Genomic DNA, 16,041 nt, shown 5'->3' on the forward strand with positions numbered 1-16,041 from the left:
TGAGCACCCCGCCACTGATCATCAATGTATAATTCACACTGATTACATATATGTTTAAACAGAAACGGTGAAAAAGTTTCCTTTTATTGACGTCTGTACAACATCATGCAATGCCATATTTCTTTATGTTCTGATTTAAGACCTTTTGAAGGCCATAAAAATGTTAAATGATCATTTAAAACTTTTTTTGGTCCCAGATACCTGCTCACTGTCATTCTATATGACTTTAAAAAGCTTTATTAAAGGGTATTTTTTTTATTATTATAAATAAGCAATGCAGAATTCTATGTTTACTAATCCCCTATTGGGTCCAGCTGATGGACTTTGCACGGCCTCTCACAGAAGTTGGATAATGTTTGTTTATAAGCATGGGCAGGGAGGCACTAAAAAGACACTGACTGGCTGAAAACCACAATAAACATGCAGATAATGGTGGGATAATATAGTAAAAAGACACCATTTAAACAGTCCACTTGTGGAATATAGTATACTTTTATTATGTTTGTGTTACTAGTCACATAACTTGTCCCATGAAGAATCCCTTAAACCAAATTTCATCTGACCGCAGTGCTATGATTTATTGCCAGCGTTAATAAAGTGGCATAAAAATAAACTTGGCTGCATGTTTAAAGACAAACAGCGCTAGTACAGAGCATGTATTTAACTGTACAAGGGTTTGTTTGTGTTTGATCACGTGGCTTGTTTGCGCCTTCTAATATAGTTTGATAAGAGGGTGGGATAGTCAGTCATGACTCCTGTTGCTCCAGCGGCAAATGCAGCATCAATGTCTTGTTCCTCATTACAAACAAACAGATGAATCTATAAAAAAAAAAATGAAATCATGTGAGGCAAGGGTTTTCTGAGAAATCTAGTGGCTCAGAGCACTGTTATGAACAGAAGGTGATTTGAAACCTGAATTCCTCGCTCTCTGAGGTGCTTGAACAGCGCTTTTCTCATTGTCAGTCTGCCACAAAACATGTAAAACACAGAAAACTGTCAATTTGAATAATGTTTACATCAACTGGCCACTTTATTAGGTATACATTACTAGTACCAGATTAGACACCCTTTTTCCTTTAGATCTGCCTTAAAGGGAGAATTGAATTCTGTCATCATCATTTACTCACACTTTAATCATTCAAAACCTTTTTGAGATTCTTTTTTTTTATTTTTGGACATAAAGAAAAAAATTTTGGAAAGAATCTGTTAGCACAGAAGATTCTGTGGCCACAGCCATATTACCCTGCAGCCCAAGACCAGTTATTCACTGAAGCGAAGCAAGGCTGAGCCTGGTTAGTATTGGATGGGAGATCACATGGGAAACTTAGGTTGCTGTTGGAAGTGGTGTTAGTGCAGCTAGCAGTAGGCACTCAACCTGTAGTCTGTGTGATTCCTAATGCCCCAGTAAAGTGAAGAGGACATTTTTGAATTGACGTTAAACTGAGGTCCTGACTCTCTGTGGTCATTAAAAATCCCATACAAATTCTTGAAAAGAGTAGGGGTGTAAACCCAGTGTCCTGGCCAAATTCCCTCTATCGGCCCTTGCCCATCATGGCCTCCCAATAATCTACATCCACATCTATCACTGTCTCTCCACTCCACCTATAGCTGGTGTGTGGTGAGCGCACTGGCGCCGCTGTCCTGTGACTGCCGTCGCATCATCCAAGGGGATGGAATATAGAAACTACATGTCTACTCATGTCTTAAACATCTTTTTCAGAGAGTAGATCACAGATATGGCAGAAAGCACACTCGAATAAGAACATACTTTCACAGTATAAAATTATGTGTTGTCTGTATGACCAAAAATGGAGTATTTTAATTTTTTTTCTGCTGTGATGATCAGGATATGCGAGTGAACACATCGGTAATCAACTCCACCAAATATGTCATCTAAATTTACAACTGCTTTAATCTAGAAAGCTCTATTTGTGTTAATCATCAATGAAATTTGGGTATTACCCGTTGATATCCTCAGACTCATTTACTAGGTTATATGGTCAGTAGTTCAGGTTTAGCCTGTAGGCTAGAACCTAGGCTAGAGTTTATTTATTTGGAGTCATTTTAAATCACTTTTATGTACAGAACTAATCAATTTATTCCATCAGGCCTGTCACCATATCTATTTTTTGTTGTAGAATACACGACACCGAAAAAAACTGTGATAAATGATATTATTGTCATTTTAAGACGTTTTTATGCCACTCATTACATAATGCCAGATTGACAATATAATATCATCACAACTTAGGCACACTCTTCCCAAGAACATGTAATATTTTAATCTAAAGAATATTTCATTTAATTATAGTCATATTAACGATTTAGTCATTGGAATCAGAGTGTGAAAACGCATATCCTACATAAAGAATAATAAATGTTAACATTAAAGTGCAAGGTAAAAGTAACCGAGGCTGCAATATCTGCTACCATATTTATTCTCAGTTTTCAGGCACACACATGAAACTATTCCAGAGTAAAGTATAGTGATAATTACTATAGTGTTTTTAACCATACTGACACTGACACCACCATTAGAGATAGAGAGGCTGTGCAATAAGCTGAAGTGTTGCTAGAATTGGTTTTTATGTACAGTATGGGTGATATATAGTGCATGGCCAAAAATTATTGAGGTCATGCCCATGTGTTGTGCGACAAGTCGATATATTGATTTTTGTGACGGGCCTACACTCCATATTGCAGATTCTGACCCTACCATCAGAATTTTGTGGTAAAAATTCTAACGTTCATGAGACTAATGAGATTCATGAGACCAGGGGGTATTCCAGAAAGCAGGATATGTGACGTATCAATATAAAACTAAGGATGTGTAAGCAGAAAACCTCAGTTTTCGTTCCCAAACAGAGGTAACATTTAAAGTATGTGAGAAACCATAGCAACTATCGCTTTGAACATAACTACTTTGTTCACCAACAGTATGTGTTCTTCCTCAAAACAGGTGCGCGTTTACTACAGGCAATGTGATGCTTGCCTGTTGGGCTGCTGACCCTAATCGTTCTGTATGATTAGAGTCTACTGAAGTCACGTGGAAAGTTTTGGAAATGTTTTTGCTTCCTTTTCTGGACTTTATACATCTCAGAACTTTTGCTCTCTGTGTAGGATGAGAGAGAGACCTCTAGGATATTCTAATATACCATAATTTGTGTTCTGGAGATGAATAAGGGTCTCTGAGGATTGAAACACCATGGGGATGAGTAATTATTTATTATTTTTTCTTTAGCTTAGTCCCTTATATGTCAAGGGTCACCACAGGTGAATGAACCACCAACTAGTTTGGCTTATGTCTACCCGTTATGGGAAACACCGATACATTCTCACATCCACAAACCCATTCATAAACTTCGGCCAGTTTTGTTTACCAAGTTCACCTTTAGCTCATGTCTTTGGACTGTGGGGAAACTGGACCACCGTGAGGAAACCCACATGAACACGAGGAGAACATGCAAACTACAAACGGAAATGCTAACTGACCCAGCCTGGACTCGAACCAGCAACCTTCTTGATGTGAGGTGACAGTGCTAACCACTGAGCCACTGTGCCATCCAGGTTGAGTAATTAATAACAGAATTTTCCTAATTGGGTGAAGTAACTCTTTATATCACCTTTCTTTTCCATCAGATTGTCTTGAAAACATCTACATGCCTAACTAGACTGACTTGCTGCTCTCTGGTTAACTGATTAGACAATTGTAGTCATGTGCAGTTAAAGAGGTGTACCTAATTAAGTGGCCAGCGAATGTATTTAGATACAACTACTAAGATACGTTACCTTTCGATTAAAAAGATGACCAGTCTGCTTTTCAGAATCTCTGTGTCAGGTATGTATGCTCTGTAGGAAGGAGTTCATGAATATAGAGCTGCGCGATTGGCATAAACATGTTATAAATGGAAATATTTGATGTATACAGACTTGTTGAAGATTGGTGGGAAATAGAACTGCAGGAAACTCTCTCCAAGAGGAACAAAAGGCAGGAGGCCGGTGTAGTAGAGCAGGAGCAGCTGTAAACCTCGCTTTTGAGAGAACATATAGGGCATGGAGGAGTTCTGCCATAGACACAAAAGGAAACCAAGCTAAACATGTAGGAAACAACAAGTACGTAGGCTATTTATTACTGAAACAAAGCTTGCAGAGAGGGATACAAGTGCACACGCACTATTTTGCGACAGTTTTCCATGATGGTAGAGTCAACAGAGGCCCAAACTGAGATTCCTTCTCTGTTGTATTGCTTCACAAGCTCAGATATCTGAAAGAGACAGAGCATAATAATGTACTAATCTGAACTTTAACTCTGAAATCTGCACTTTTCTAGAACTTCTATGTTAAGCTGCTTTGACACAATCTACATTGTAAAAGTGCTATAGAAAAAAAACATGAACTGAATTAAATTGAACAGAGAGAAAAAAATAGAAGCTTAGTAAATAGTAAAATATGCTTGACAGATTTAGGAAGGTATTGAAGTACATTTCAGGTATTGAAGTACATGTCAAGTCCTTGCCTTTTCAATCAGCACGATGTTATTCTCTTTCACCTCAATGTTTACAGCCGTGTGAGGAAATTTGCGGAAAACATCCTCTAATAGTGCCAATTTCCTATCAGATCCTGTGCTGAAGTGGCCTGTGCAAAGAGAATTATTAAGCGTGTACTCATTGTACAGTTAGAGATAAATAAAGATCGTTATGATGAAAACACACACCTGTTTTAAAGGTGACCTCGAGTGTCTCCTTATAAGGAGGCAAGTCCTGAAAAATGTAAATAATTATTCAGAGCCATTCGCTACAAATCCTGTGGTGGTGTTATAAAAGACTTTGTTTTTTTAATTCAGTAATATTTATTTATTCATTATTTGTATTTGATGTGCTAAACTGTATTTACAGATGAAGTCAGAATTATTAGCCCTCCTTAAATATTAGCCCCTCTGTAGTTTTCCTCAATTTCTGTTTAACAGAAAGAAGAATGCTTTCGACACATTTCTAACAGGCTTGAACCCAAGAGTGGTTTACGTGGTTCGAAAGACCCACGCCTCAATGACAAAAGTTCAGAATATGTCCAATACATGAGCTCATTTGTCCTATTTTACTGCTACATCATAATCAATTGTGAAAATAACCCATTGAAAAAGGCTGAAAGAGCCAACTAATCTGTTAACCGCCACATCGGTGTGCCTTCAGCTTATTAGTTTTGTCCTATGCAAACTATTATTTCCCATGAGTCCAAAATCCAGTGGGGCAAGAAAACATACAATTAGATGTTAGATGTTTTTTTAGTCACCACTAAATGTAATGAGGGATTATCTGTAATAATAGCACATGGAAAGCAGTGCAGAATATCAGAAGAAAGTGTGAACCTTGACCTCTGACCTCCAGGTTTAGGGAGGAAATGGAGACGTCTTGTCCAGTCTGTCGCAGGAGGTTTTCATCATGAGAAACCATCACAAAACCATCTTTAGTCAAGTGACAGTCCAGCTCCAGCATCTCTGTGCCCACTTCAACAGCACTGACACAGAAACAGTCAAAACAGACAGACAGTTGAGGTAGGTAATAAATAGAAATCCATGCTTTTCCTAATGAATAACTTATTTTAGTACAAATAAGTGCTACAAACAATTTTTGTTAAACTTTTCATATCATCATTTTAGCCCATTCTAGTCACAGTAAATGAAAAGAAAGCCCATAAAAAAAGAAATGAAAAGATTTGTGTTTAAAAGATTCAGGACAATCGTGTACCAGATTGGGTTCAGATAAAATTATCAGCCTGCTTTCCTTCTTCATCAGTGTTGCCAGATTGGGCGGTTTTGAATTTATTTTTGCAGGTAAAAAATGACATAGGTTGGTAGTGTAAAATTGGGTGGTTTTGTAATAGCGTGCCCGCCAGCCTACTTATTGATCATTTTGATCCCCCAAAGAGGTGCCATAGCCCCCGATGTCCATATACAAACGCTTACGCAACAGTTGTGATCTCCCAACAAGAACCCCCCCACAATAAATTGTAAATATTTCAGTTGGCAAAGATCTTCAGTTTGTGCCCCAGTAGCCAATAACCACAGATTTTCTCAACCTTTGAATAATCAGGCAGAAATGGCATCTTAACATGTAAACATATCTTTGTTGATGGCTGCTTCTCGTCTTCTACCCAATTAGAATCACAGTTAAAAATTCCCCAAGCCCACTTTTTGCTGATATCTACAGGTGTGTGCCTTCACATACAAGAATTGTCTCTCTTTTCCTGCCCTTCCTGCAAAAAATCCCATTGATCAACTTCTTCCTGATGACCAAGAACAAAGTGGACCCATTACTGGTTTATGTACTAAGCTTTCGTCATTATTATCCACTTAATCTGGGTCACCACAGAGGAATGAACCGCCAACTTATCCAGCTTATGTTTTACACAGCAGATGCCCTTTCAGCTTCAACCCATCACTGTTAAACATTTATACACTCTCATTCACACACACACTAGGGACAATTTAGCCTTCCCAATTTGCCTATAGCGCACGTCTTTGGACTGTGGGGGAAACCAGAGCACACGAACACAGGGAGAACATGTAAACTCCACACAGAAATGCCAACTGAACCAGCCAAGGCTCAAACCAGCAACCTTTTTGCGTGATACCCACTGCGCCACCATGACACCATGAGATAATTCAATAAAATATTTCATTCTTTTTCAGGCAGATTCTTTGCCTATAGAAGTTTTGGTTATAGACAGGTACCAGACAAGACACTTCTTGACAGGATCTGGTGTGTAGACTATGATCTACCAGCACTGACACATGACCCCAGTATAACTGATCACTTACTGTGTGAAGGCCTCTATAGTGTTCTCGATCCTTTCACCAGAACCTGAGGACAGAGAGCAGGAGGTTAGACAAACAAACACATCCATTCCTCAAATCACTCCCTCAGTCACACATTAACCAGGTAGCAAAACATTGAAACATGCTGTCACAGTCACATTAATCAACACTGTTCATTCAGGTTTATGGAATAAACCTTTAGACGTCAAATTCAGACTTGCCTGGATTTCTGAATATATGACTGAATTATGCATTTATAGTAAATCGGAAAGTTAATAGCTTTCAATGTCACATGATTAAAGGGCTAGTTCAGCTGAAAATTAAAATTCTGTCACCATTTTACTCTCCAGTGATAATACAACATAAAATAATAAAGAAAATCAAACAGTTTTGGAGCAAGTAATGGGTCCTTGCTTTTTACTTGCTCCAAAATGGTTTGATTTTCTTTATTATTTAAACACAAAAAGGAAACCTGTAATAACTGACTTTTTAAAAAGGTTTTTTTTATCTTCAAATGATCTTCTTTTGTGTTCAACAGAGAAAAAAATAAACTCATAAAGGTTTAAAATAGTGATTTAATTTTCAATTTGAGTGAACTAGGCCTATCCCTTTAATATTGTCATCCATTGAGCAACAGAAGCAAGGAGGATGATTTATTTTGATGACAAATCAGCTGCAGCGTTTTTATATTTAGTTAAACGTAATATGGGTCATATTTTCAAAGATGTACCTCCTCTGTGAGAGATGTGTGTGCAGCGGAAAGCGGTCTGCTTCATCTTGTGGAGAATCTGCGGGTTCCTCAGGAAGTAGAGTGAAGTGAGCGCGTAGCCCCCTACCGCCGGCAGCAGGTAGTACAGGCAGCTCGCCATATTTCCCAAAACAATTGAGGACGATGAAGACTCTACGCAGAAACTCAACTCTGACCTTTTAAAAAAGATTGCAATTGTGACATTTTAAACATTTTTATTATTAAAAAGTATAATAATAATAATAAAGATATGAAAGATTACTAGAAAACAGCCAAAGGGAAAGAAAAAAATATATATACAGTTACATTTTAAATACAACTGTAAATATGAACATATTAAAGCATAATTATAAATATATTTTGATACTTTCATAACACCCAAAAGTTTACTTCTATAATCATGTTTTCAAGTTAATTTCAGCATATTTAAAACAACATGCATTTATTGAAAGACAGAAAAAAACATGGAAAATGAAAGGGATACATCTAGAATTTACATCACCCAACTCATTAAAGCATCCAAACTGCAATCAGACGGGTAAAGAAGTTTTAGTATTCAAACTCTGAGACAGACACACCAGATACTTTATAAATACAAAAACATAGCATGCACATTTCAGAGAATGAGTGTTATAACATTGCTTAGATCTTTGGTTATTTGTCACAAAACGTTTAAGAACATTCAACATTTTACGGGAGTCTGTTAGTTTTCTGTTTATACTGTAGGTTATTTTTTTTTAATGCAACAAAATGTGGAAGATCTAGAAATTAACCAGTTGAATGCTCAATCATCATAATAACCTGATAATGACAAACCTAAAGGACAGAATTGATTTTAAGATGATTCAGGAAATTAGTGTTGACTTTTTTTGTCAGAATGTTCTAATTATCTTATGCTTCCAGATAAAATGTTCTTAAATAGGTTTTTACAATATATCTGAGGTGTTTTGGAATAAACAGTTTTTTTCCCAGGGAATCATTTTTCTAAATGAGCTGTTGACATGGAATTAAACCAGATTTTGGTAAAAATCCAAATAATGCAAACAAAAAGCAAACAAAACAAACAAAAATCAGAAAAATGAGGTGTGTTATGTAACAAATGACACAAAAAGAAAATACTGAACTCCTGAAACATTTTTAACACTTTGTATACATTTTTTTGGTGATGGCAGCTTAAAGACGCCTCTCATATGGAGAATAAAGTCACATGAATGGCTTAACAGTGTGAGTTTTTCCCAGACTTCAACAGAGTGTAAAAACCTTGATGGTTCTGTAAGTCTCGTCTGACAAATCTGATCTTTAATTTGTATTTTATATTGGATTCAAGTCAGTTGATTTTCTGGGCCATTCTATAGCTTGATTTTCGTTCTCTTAAAGCATTTGAGAGTTTCCTTGGCTGTGTTTTGGTCCATTGTCTTGCTGAAATGTCCACTCTGGTTTCCCGATTATGTAGATGTTGTATGATAGAATCTAATATTCATTTACAACGAGGAAGGGAAGAGGGCGGCTGAATAACTACTGAGAGATTTTAGATGCTGTCTGGGCTTTCACTGCTTTTCTACATCTCCCTGTCTTTATGTGTTATTTTATTTTCCATAACTGAATTTGTAAACTAATGTTTTTTTCTTTGCATATTTGGATTTCTTTAATTTTTACCAATATCTGGTGAAAATTCCAAGTCAACTTTAGAAATCGCACCTTTAAAAATATGTTTTGTAATGGTGGCGTGTTCAATACTTCATACACTGTATATTGACTCAGATATGTTGACTTATTAATGTTTTATGTAAATGTATTAAAAAGCAATAAAACATGAATATGGATCATAAGATACAAATAGGCCGAGGCAGTGGCGCAGTGCTGTCGCCTCACAGCAAGGAGGTCGCTGGTTCTAACCTTGGCTCAGTTGGCGTTTCTGTGTGGAGTTTGCATGTTCTCCCTGCCTTCGCGTGGGTTTCCTCCGGGTGTTCCGGTTTCCCCCACAGTCCAAAGACATGTGGTACAGGTGAATTATGTTGGCTAAATTGTCTAGTGTATGAGTGTGCGTGTGAAGGTGTGTGTGGATGTTTCCCAGAGATGGGTTGCTGCTGGAAGGGCATTCGCTGCGTAAAAACTTGCTGGATAAGTTGGCGGTTCATTCCGCTGTGGCAACCCCGAATAAATAAAGGGACTAAGCCGACAAGAAAATGAATGAAAGATACAAATAAAATTGTAAAGCAGTTTTTAAAAATTCTGAACCTAAATAATGACTATTAAACAATTTTACTATGATTTACAGAAAACACCAAAATATCAGTAAAACAGTTTACCACTTTTATTGTGCATTTTAAAGGCCACAGATCACTTATTCCTTCAATTATAGTTAAATCAAGAACAGGATTCACTAATTTCTTTATGTTTTAAAAAATATTTGTGTGCACTGTCAACAAAATTCTAGCTGCATTAATCTTTGAAAAATATTAACTTTTTTGTCATCTAAAATTACCTCAATTGAACTGACTAAAAATATTAGGTTAAACTTTGTGTAAAATACTAAAAATAGTTGAAACCTGATTAACTAAAGTAACATAAAAAACATTTGAGAAGTTCAGATGCAAAAAAAGAAGTGCCATCTGTAATTCTTCTACAATGAGCATTTTTATTTGTTCTTACATTTATAGGTTATTTTAATACATTAAAATAACTTGATTTTGCCATAAAACTGAAATTGCTGAATCAAGTTGTAGGAGCCTGAGAAAATGGCTAATTTTAGAAGAAAATGTCAGATGGCACTTGCATCTGAACTCTTTATTTGTTCTCATGTTTTTGTGTCATGACATAAAAAAGTCATACCATTTTTTCCATTTTAAAAATTGAATGGTAAGAAAGGCCCAACAGAGCCTGTTTTTTTTCCTCTTCACTTTCGTCAATTGGTGAAGTTTTTTTCCTCGCCATTGCCTTCCTCAGATCGGGACTTGTCGAGCTGAGCTTCGGTGGATCTGCTCTTCAGTGTTTGAACTTTCAGCAAAGAAGTTTAAATCACACTGAACTAAACTAAACTGAACTTCGACTCAGAAAACTGGACTTTACTAGAACTATATATAACTTCTATATTGTGAAAAGCACTATTTAAATAAACATGAATTTAAGATAAAAGTATATACACAACAAATTAGTTATAATGCAAATAATTATCTTATTTTTACTTTATTTTAATTATTAGAATATAAATTTAATGTAAAAATATTGTAATTTAAGATCAGTCTGATGGTTTAAACAGCTTAAAATGTCATGTCCTCTATAAAACCACTGTAAAAAAATATCTGTAATTTAGCAGTTATTTGTAATTTAAGATTCATGTTTTATTTTCTCTGTTTCTTTATGCTTTTGAATTTCATTATTGGAACTTGATCTTTCTCCAACAACTTAAACCTTGAAAAGGTGGTTTTTATTAATATTTTTAATGAATGTCATATTGGTTGGTGTTGTATAATATGCTATAAACCTTGTAATAAGCTGCCAGTACTACTGTTATTTTACAGACTTATTTCTTAAGATGTTATTTCTTATACATTATATCATTTAAAACTACTAAAATGTCAATAAAAGTCACTTTGTAGAACTGTAGAGTTGAATTTTCAGCATAAAAAGTTGACAGAGCAGAGAACATCCCATGTAATTCACAACCGTAAATAAATGGAAAGCACTTGTGAATCACAAAATACAAAAACTGTTAATTAACGGATATTTTTTGACAGTGTACTTATCAGACATAAAGCATCAAGTGCAAACAGGAGCATACAGTTTCATTTTAGTAATAAACTGAATGATTTTTTGCATCATGAACTTACCAAGACTCCCTGCGGTTTGGTTATTCCAGAATATTTGCACCTGTCTTCAGTGCTGATGCCAGTATGTCTTTCCTTATCTTCTCCTTCTCTCTCTCGTGTTTCTCCTGTACAGTTGCTCAGCCACTCCCTTGTCAACCTTCACCTGGCCAATTCCGATCACATTACTAAGAAAGCAATGTTGCCCAATAAGTGCCAACTCAAAACTAGACTGCAATGCAAAGACTCGTCTGTTCCCCTCATTAAAATATCAAAAACACTTGCACTAGAGACTCAGACCTCAACAATGGAATCTTTCTCACTAGTTGTGCGTTTCAGTAACGAGTCAGTCATTGATAGCTGCACTCTTTGTAATTTCACGTTCCCCCCTCCTTTGTGGAGACAGAGGCTGTTTTGGAATGCAGTTTGTTTGACTTTTGAAGTGTGTGTGTGTGTGTTTATGTGCAGGTATGCCTCAGTTTTCACAGGCCTCGCTGGACAAAATGTGCAATACCGGTTGAATAATTTCTGCACTATAATTATTTGTTCTCTTGTTGTCGCTAATCTAGAGGGAAAAATAAAAATGGCAAATAAAGTTGGAGCACATTCTTATAGAGATAGTTCAGCCAAGTGAGAAAATTCTGGCATCATTTACTCACTCTTACTTGTTGCAAACCAGTTTGAGGTTTTTCATTATTTATTCTTCTGCTAAACACAAAATGAGATACATTGAAAAATGTAACCATTGACTTTCATAGACTTTCTTACTATGGGGAGAGTGGTTACAGGTTTCCAACATTATTTAAACTATCTTCAGAAATAAATTAAAGGATAAGTAAATTGTGGTTAAAAGGAATGAGCGATATAGAAAAAAATATTTTGGTAAATCAAAGTAAGCTTTAGTGAGCATTTCTTTGAAAAACAACAACAACAACAACACAGTTTTTCACTTTTGTTATCTGAATAGTTCTAAAGGTTCAGCATAGAACCATCAATACAGAACATTTAGCATACTCTTAAGAATAAAGGTGCCAAGAAAAACCAAAATCCAGTTTAATGGGATAGTTCACCAAAAAATGAACACTTCCTCATCATTTAGTCACATTCAGGTGGTTCTAAACTTTTTAATTTTTTTATGAAGACTTTGAAAGAATTTCAGAAAAAAGAAGTCATTGACATCCATAGTGCATGAATGCATTCAATTTCAGAAATAAAGATACAAAATCTGTCACTGGGGTGGTACCTTTTCAAAAAGGTACATTTTTGTTCCCAACAGGTCTCTTACAGTCAAGCGCTACATTGGGCTTTCCTCCTGGATTTTGCATACCCAAATTCAAAAACTGCTCAAATCCATACACAGATAAAACACTGTTGAAAGTGATTAATATAATTGTACATGTTGTCTGTGTTATAATAAATCCGCCAAAAAAAAGGCTTTTTTGTAAACTCAAATTTGAAAGTGTACCTTTCAGGTTTTGTGTGGTCAAGGTTGCTGTAATTAATTTTGTTGGTTCCGGCACATGTCAGTAATCATGGCAAAAAATGTTTCCATTATAATCTATGCAAAAGTTATTCTATTCCAACTGTTGAGAGAATGGAAGCACTTATGTGGGTAGTTGGGCCAAATTAACCTTTAAAATTTAAATTATGTAGAAAAAAAATGATGTCACGGACCTGGTACGCAGAGTTTAGGAGGTTAAAAAGAACATATTATTACCTAAAAAGAACAAATGTGTGCCTCACAGTAACTTAAAGGTACAAAAGTCAAACTTAAAGATACAAAAGTGTACCCTAATTGTTCTAATGTCCACCAGTATGGTACCGCCCCAGTGACAGATGGGGTACCCTTATTTCTGAGAATGCAGTAATTATAAATTGGTGTTTACCTTTAATAAAATAGTGTTAATTAACTCGTTAGCTCTGTTCCATTTAATATTTATAAATACAATTTATGTTAAGTAACGTAACCTGAGGTGTTGCTAACAAAATTAAACATTTGATGAGAATGTGATTTGTTTTTTAACTCGTAAAAGCCTTCAAAGTAATATATAGAGAATCTTTAGAATATAATCTTAAGAATAGATGCCAGGAGAAAACAAAAATCAGTTTAAAGAGGTATATAAAAATGTTCACTTCACATTCAAGTGGTTCTAAGACTTTCAGATTTCTTTATAAAGAATTTAAAGTATTTTGGTAAAAAGCAGGCATTGACGAGCATCCATACAAATTTCAGAAAGGTACAAAATCTGTCACTGGGGTGGTACTTCTTCAAAAGCTAGATTTTTTGTTCCTAACAGGTCTTTAAAAAGTGATTATTAATTCCTAAAAAGTGCAAATATGTACCTCACTTAAAGGTACTAAAGTCAACCTTAAAGGTACAAAAGTGTACCCTAAAGGTACTAATGTCCACCGGTATGGTACAAAAGTGTATCTTTTAAACAGCCACCACTCTAGTGACAATTTTGTACCTTTATTTCTGAGAGTGCAATATTTATAAATGTGTTAACCTTCATAAACATTGTGTTTATCATCTCATGTTAGCTCTGTTTCATTTAACATTTATAAAGGCAAATTAAATTAATTCTGTTAAGTAACGTAACCTGAAGCGTTGCTAACAAAATTAAACATTTAAGGAGAATGTGACTTGTTTTTTAAAACTCATTTGAAAGCCTTCAAAATAATATAGTGAACCTTTAGAATATAACATTAAGAATATAGATGCCAGGAAGAACCAGAAATCGGTTTAAAGGGATTGTTTACCCAAAATCAACATTTCCTTATCTTTTACACACTCCAAGTGGTTCTAAACTCTGAATTTCTTTCTGAAGAATTGTGGAAAAAACTGCCATTGACATCCACAGTATAGGAACAAAAATCTACCATGGAAGTCAATGGCTGTTTTTTCCAAACACTCTTCAGTACTTTTTGTTTGGGCTCAACAGAAGAAAGAAACAGGTTTGGAGCAAGAGGAAAGTGAGTAAATAATGACACAATCCTGATATATGTGCAAATCAACACATCAGTTTCGCAGCAATTACATAGCAGAACTGGATTGCTCAAAGAACTATTTAGGGAAAAGTTCCTCAAAGAGCTAACATCGTCTATAATGTAAAGACTATTTTCTTAAAGTACCTGTTGTGGAACAAAAATGTTCCTCATGAAACCATCAACGCCAGTAAAGAACCTTTATTTTCAGTGAAAATGAAGGGAAATGACAGCAGGACAGCACATGGGGCTGCTGTTGTCGTTTCTGTATCACTGCAACAGTTGGTCATAAGAGCATGAGGATGCTCAGTATTCATGTTCTCACACATTTCAGTGCTTAGCAAAAGCTTAATGTGGGATAAACGTGAACTCGCAGCAATGCACACACAACAAATGTAAACACGCTGTCGGTGCTGCCCGTCAGCAGAACACTTTGGGTTTCTATTGTTCTGGTTTTGTATAGATTCGCTGAGAGACTGTTACCCAACAAACAAAGGGAAGCAGAGACAGATGGAACGTGGGGCTGAGAGAGATAATAATTTGCATGTTTTTTTGTTGTTGTACAGGAAAAACTGCTTCCATTAAAACCATCGATTCACCTCAGTTTAGTTTCAACAAACTTGCTGTGAATCAGTGTATTAGGTCACAGCTTTTCTCCTGTGTTTGAATCAGGCGTGTTAAAGTGCAAACACACCCAAAAGAGTTTGATATGTCTTCAAGAGTTTTCGAAATGCCTCGCAGCTAAATTCTCAAGCCGTGCTGAAACATGTTGATGAAGCAAAGGAGTGGTACAACTGGACAGACTACTTGGTGGAGAGAAAAGTAAACGTCTTAAAACAAGGAGTGGAACCTGAAGGAAATTATTAAGTGGATTCATTAGCCATAAAATAACTAAACATTAACCTAGAAGAAAGTTTACTTTGGCTCAGGTTAAAACTTGACGTGGACATCCATGGTTATTTTTCCATCGAAAGTTGATTAACTTTTGATTATTAGAGTGCCACTCCTCCTTCACGGGACAGGAAAGCAGAAACAACTTCCATCTTGAAAAACTAATAAAGGCGAATGAGTGTGACGCTCTTAATTCACAATAGGCTACACAGAACATGGAACAAACCCTCAAGCTACTGAAGATCCTAATCTGGTCATGATTGACTACACAAGATTATGATTACATATACAACATATTGTTAATACTATTAAGAAGAGAAAAAATAATTGTGATCTACTGCTAATGCTAAAAATATGGAATAATTGAGCACAAAAATCCTTCTAATTTATCGCATATACACATTTAAATTGAATCCTTTGGTAGATGCTTTAATTCAAAAATGACTTACAAATGAGCAAATCATTAGTATGGAGGTAGTAATCAAAGTTACAAAAGGAAAAAAATATGATAATATGACAAATCCTCCTTAATTTGATGCAAAAAATATAGATTTAATAGACAATAGATGAAAGAATGTTGGTATTCATATAAAAAGACAATAGAAAATGGATTGCGATGATGGCCACAACAAATCAGATAATATAATCAAATCAACAAAAAAGCAAAAAAAAAAAGTATGTGATGTATATGACTGACTTTTTATATGTCTGTTTAGTGTGTTCAAGGAACAGTTGACCTAAAAATGAAAAAATTAAGTCAGAATTATTAGCCGCCTGAATTATTAGCCCCTTCTGTT

At 35.5% G+C, this 16,041-nt stretch overlaps 1 protein-coding gene across 1 annotated transcript; it reads right to left on the bottom strand.

Annotated features, from left to right (window-relative positions):
* Positions 1-473: 473 nt before the first annotated feature.
* Positions 474-11,454, bottom strand: gdpd3a (glycerophosphodiester phosphodiesterase domain containing 3a). Its single transcript, NM_213201.1, has 11 exons — positions 11,393-11,454; positions 7,545-7,738; positions 6,818-6,860; positions 5,379-5,514; positions 4,715-4,760; positions 4,517-4,635; positions 4,175-4,264; positions 3,931-4,064; positions 3,790-3,849; positions 913-964; positions 474-819 (listed from the first exon to the last, which is right to left on the bottom strand). The coding sequence occupies exons 2-11, from the start codon at positions 7,681-7,683 to the stop codon at positions 691-693; spliced, it is 948 nt and encodes a 315-aa protein (NP_998366.1). The 5' UTR covers positions 7,684-7,738; positions 11,393-11,454; the 3' UTR covers positions 474-690.
* Positions 11,455-16,041: the final 4,587 nt, after the last annotated feature.

Source organism: Danio rerio, chromosome 3 (assembly GCF_052040795.2).
Source record: "Danio rerio strain M-AB ecotype USA chromosome 3, GRCz13ab, whole genome shotgun sequence".
Classification (NCBI taxonomy): Eukaryota; Metazoa; Chordata; class Actinopteri; order Cypriniformes; family Danionidae; genus Danio; species Danio rerio.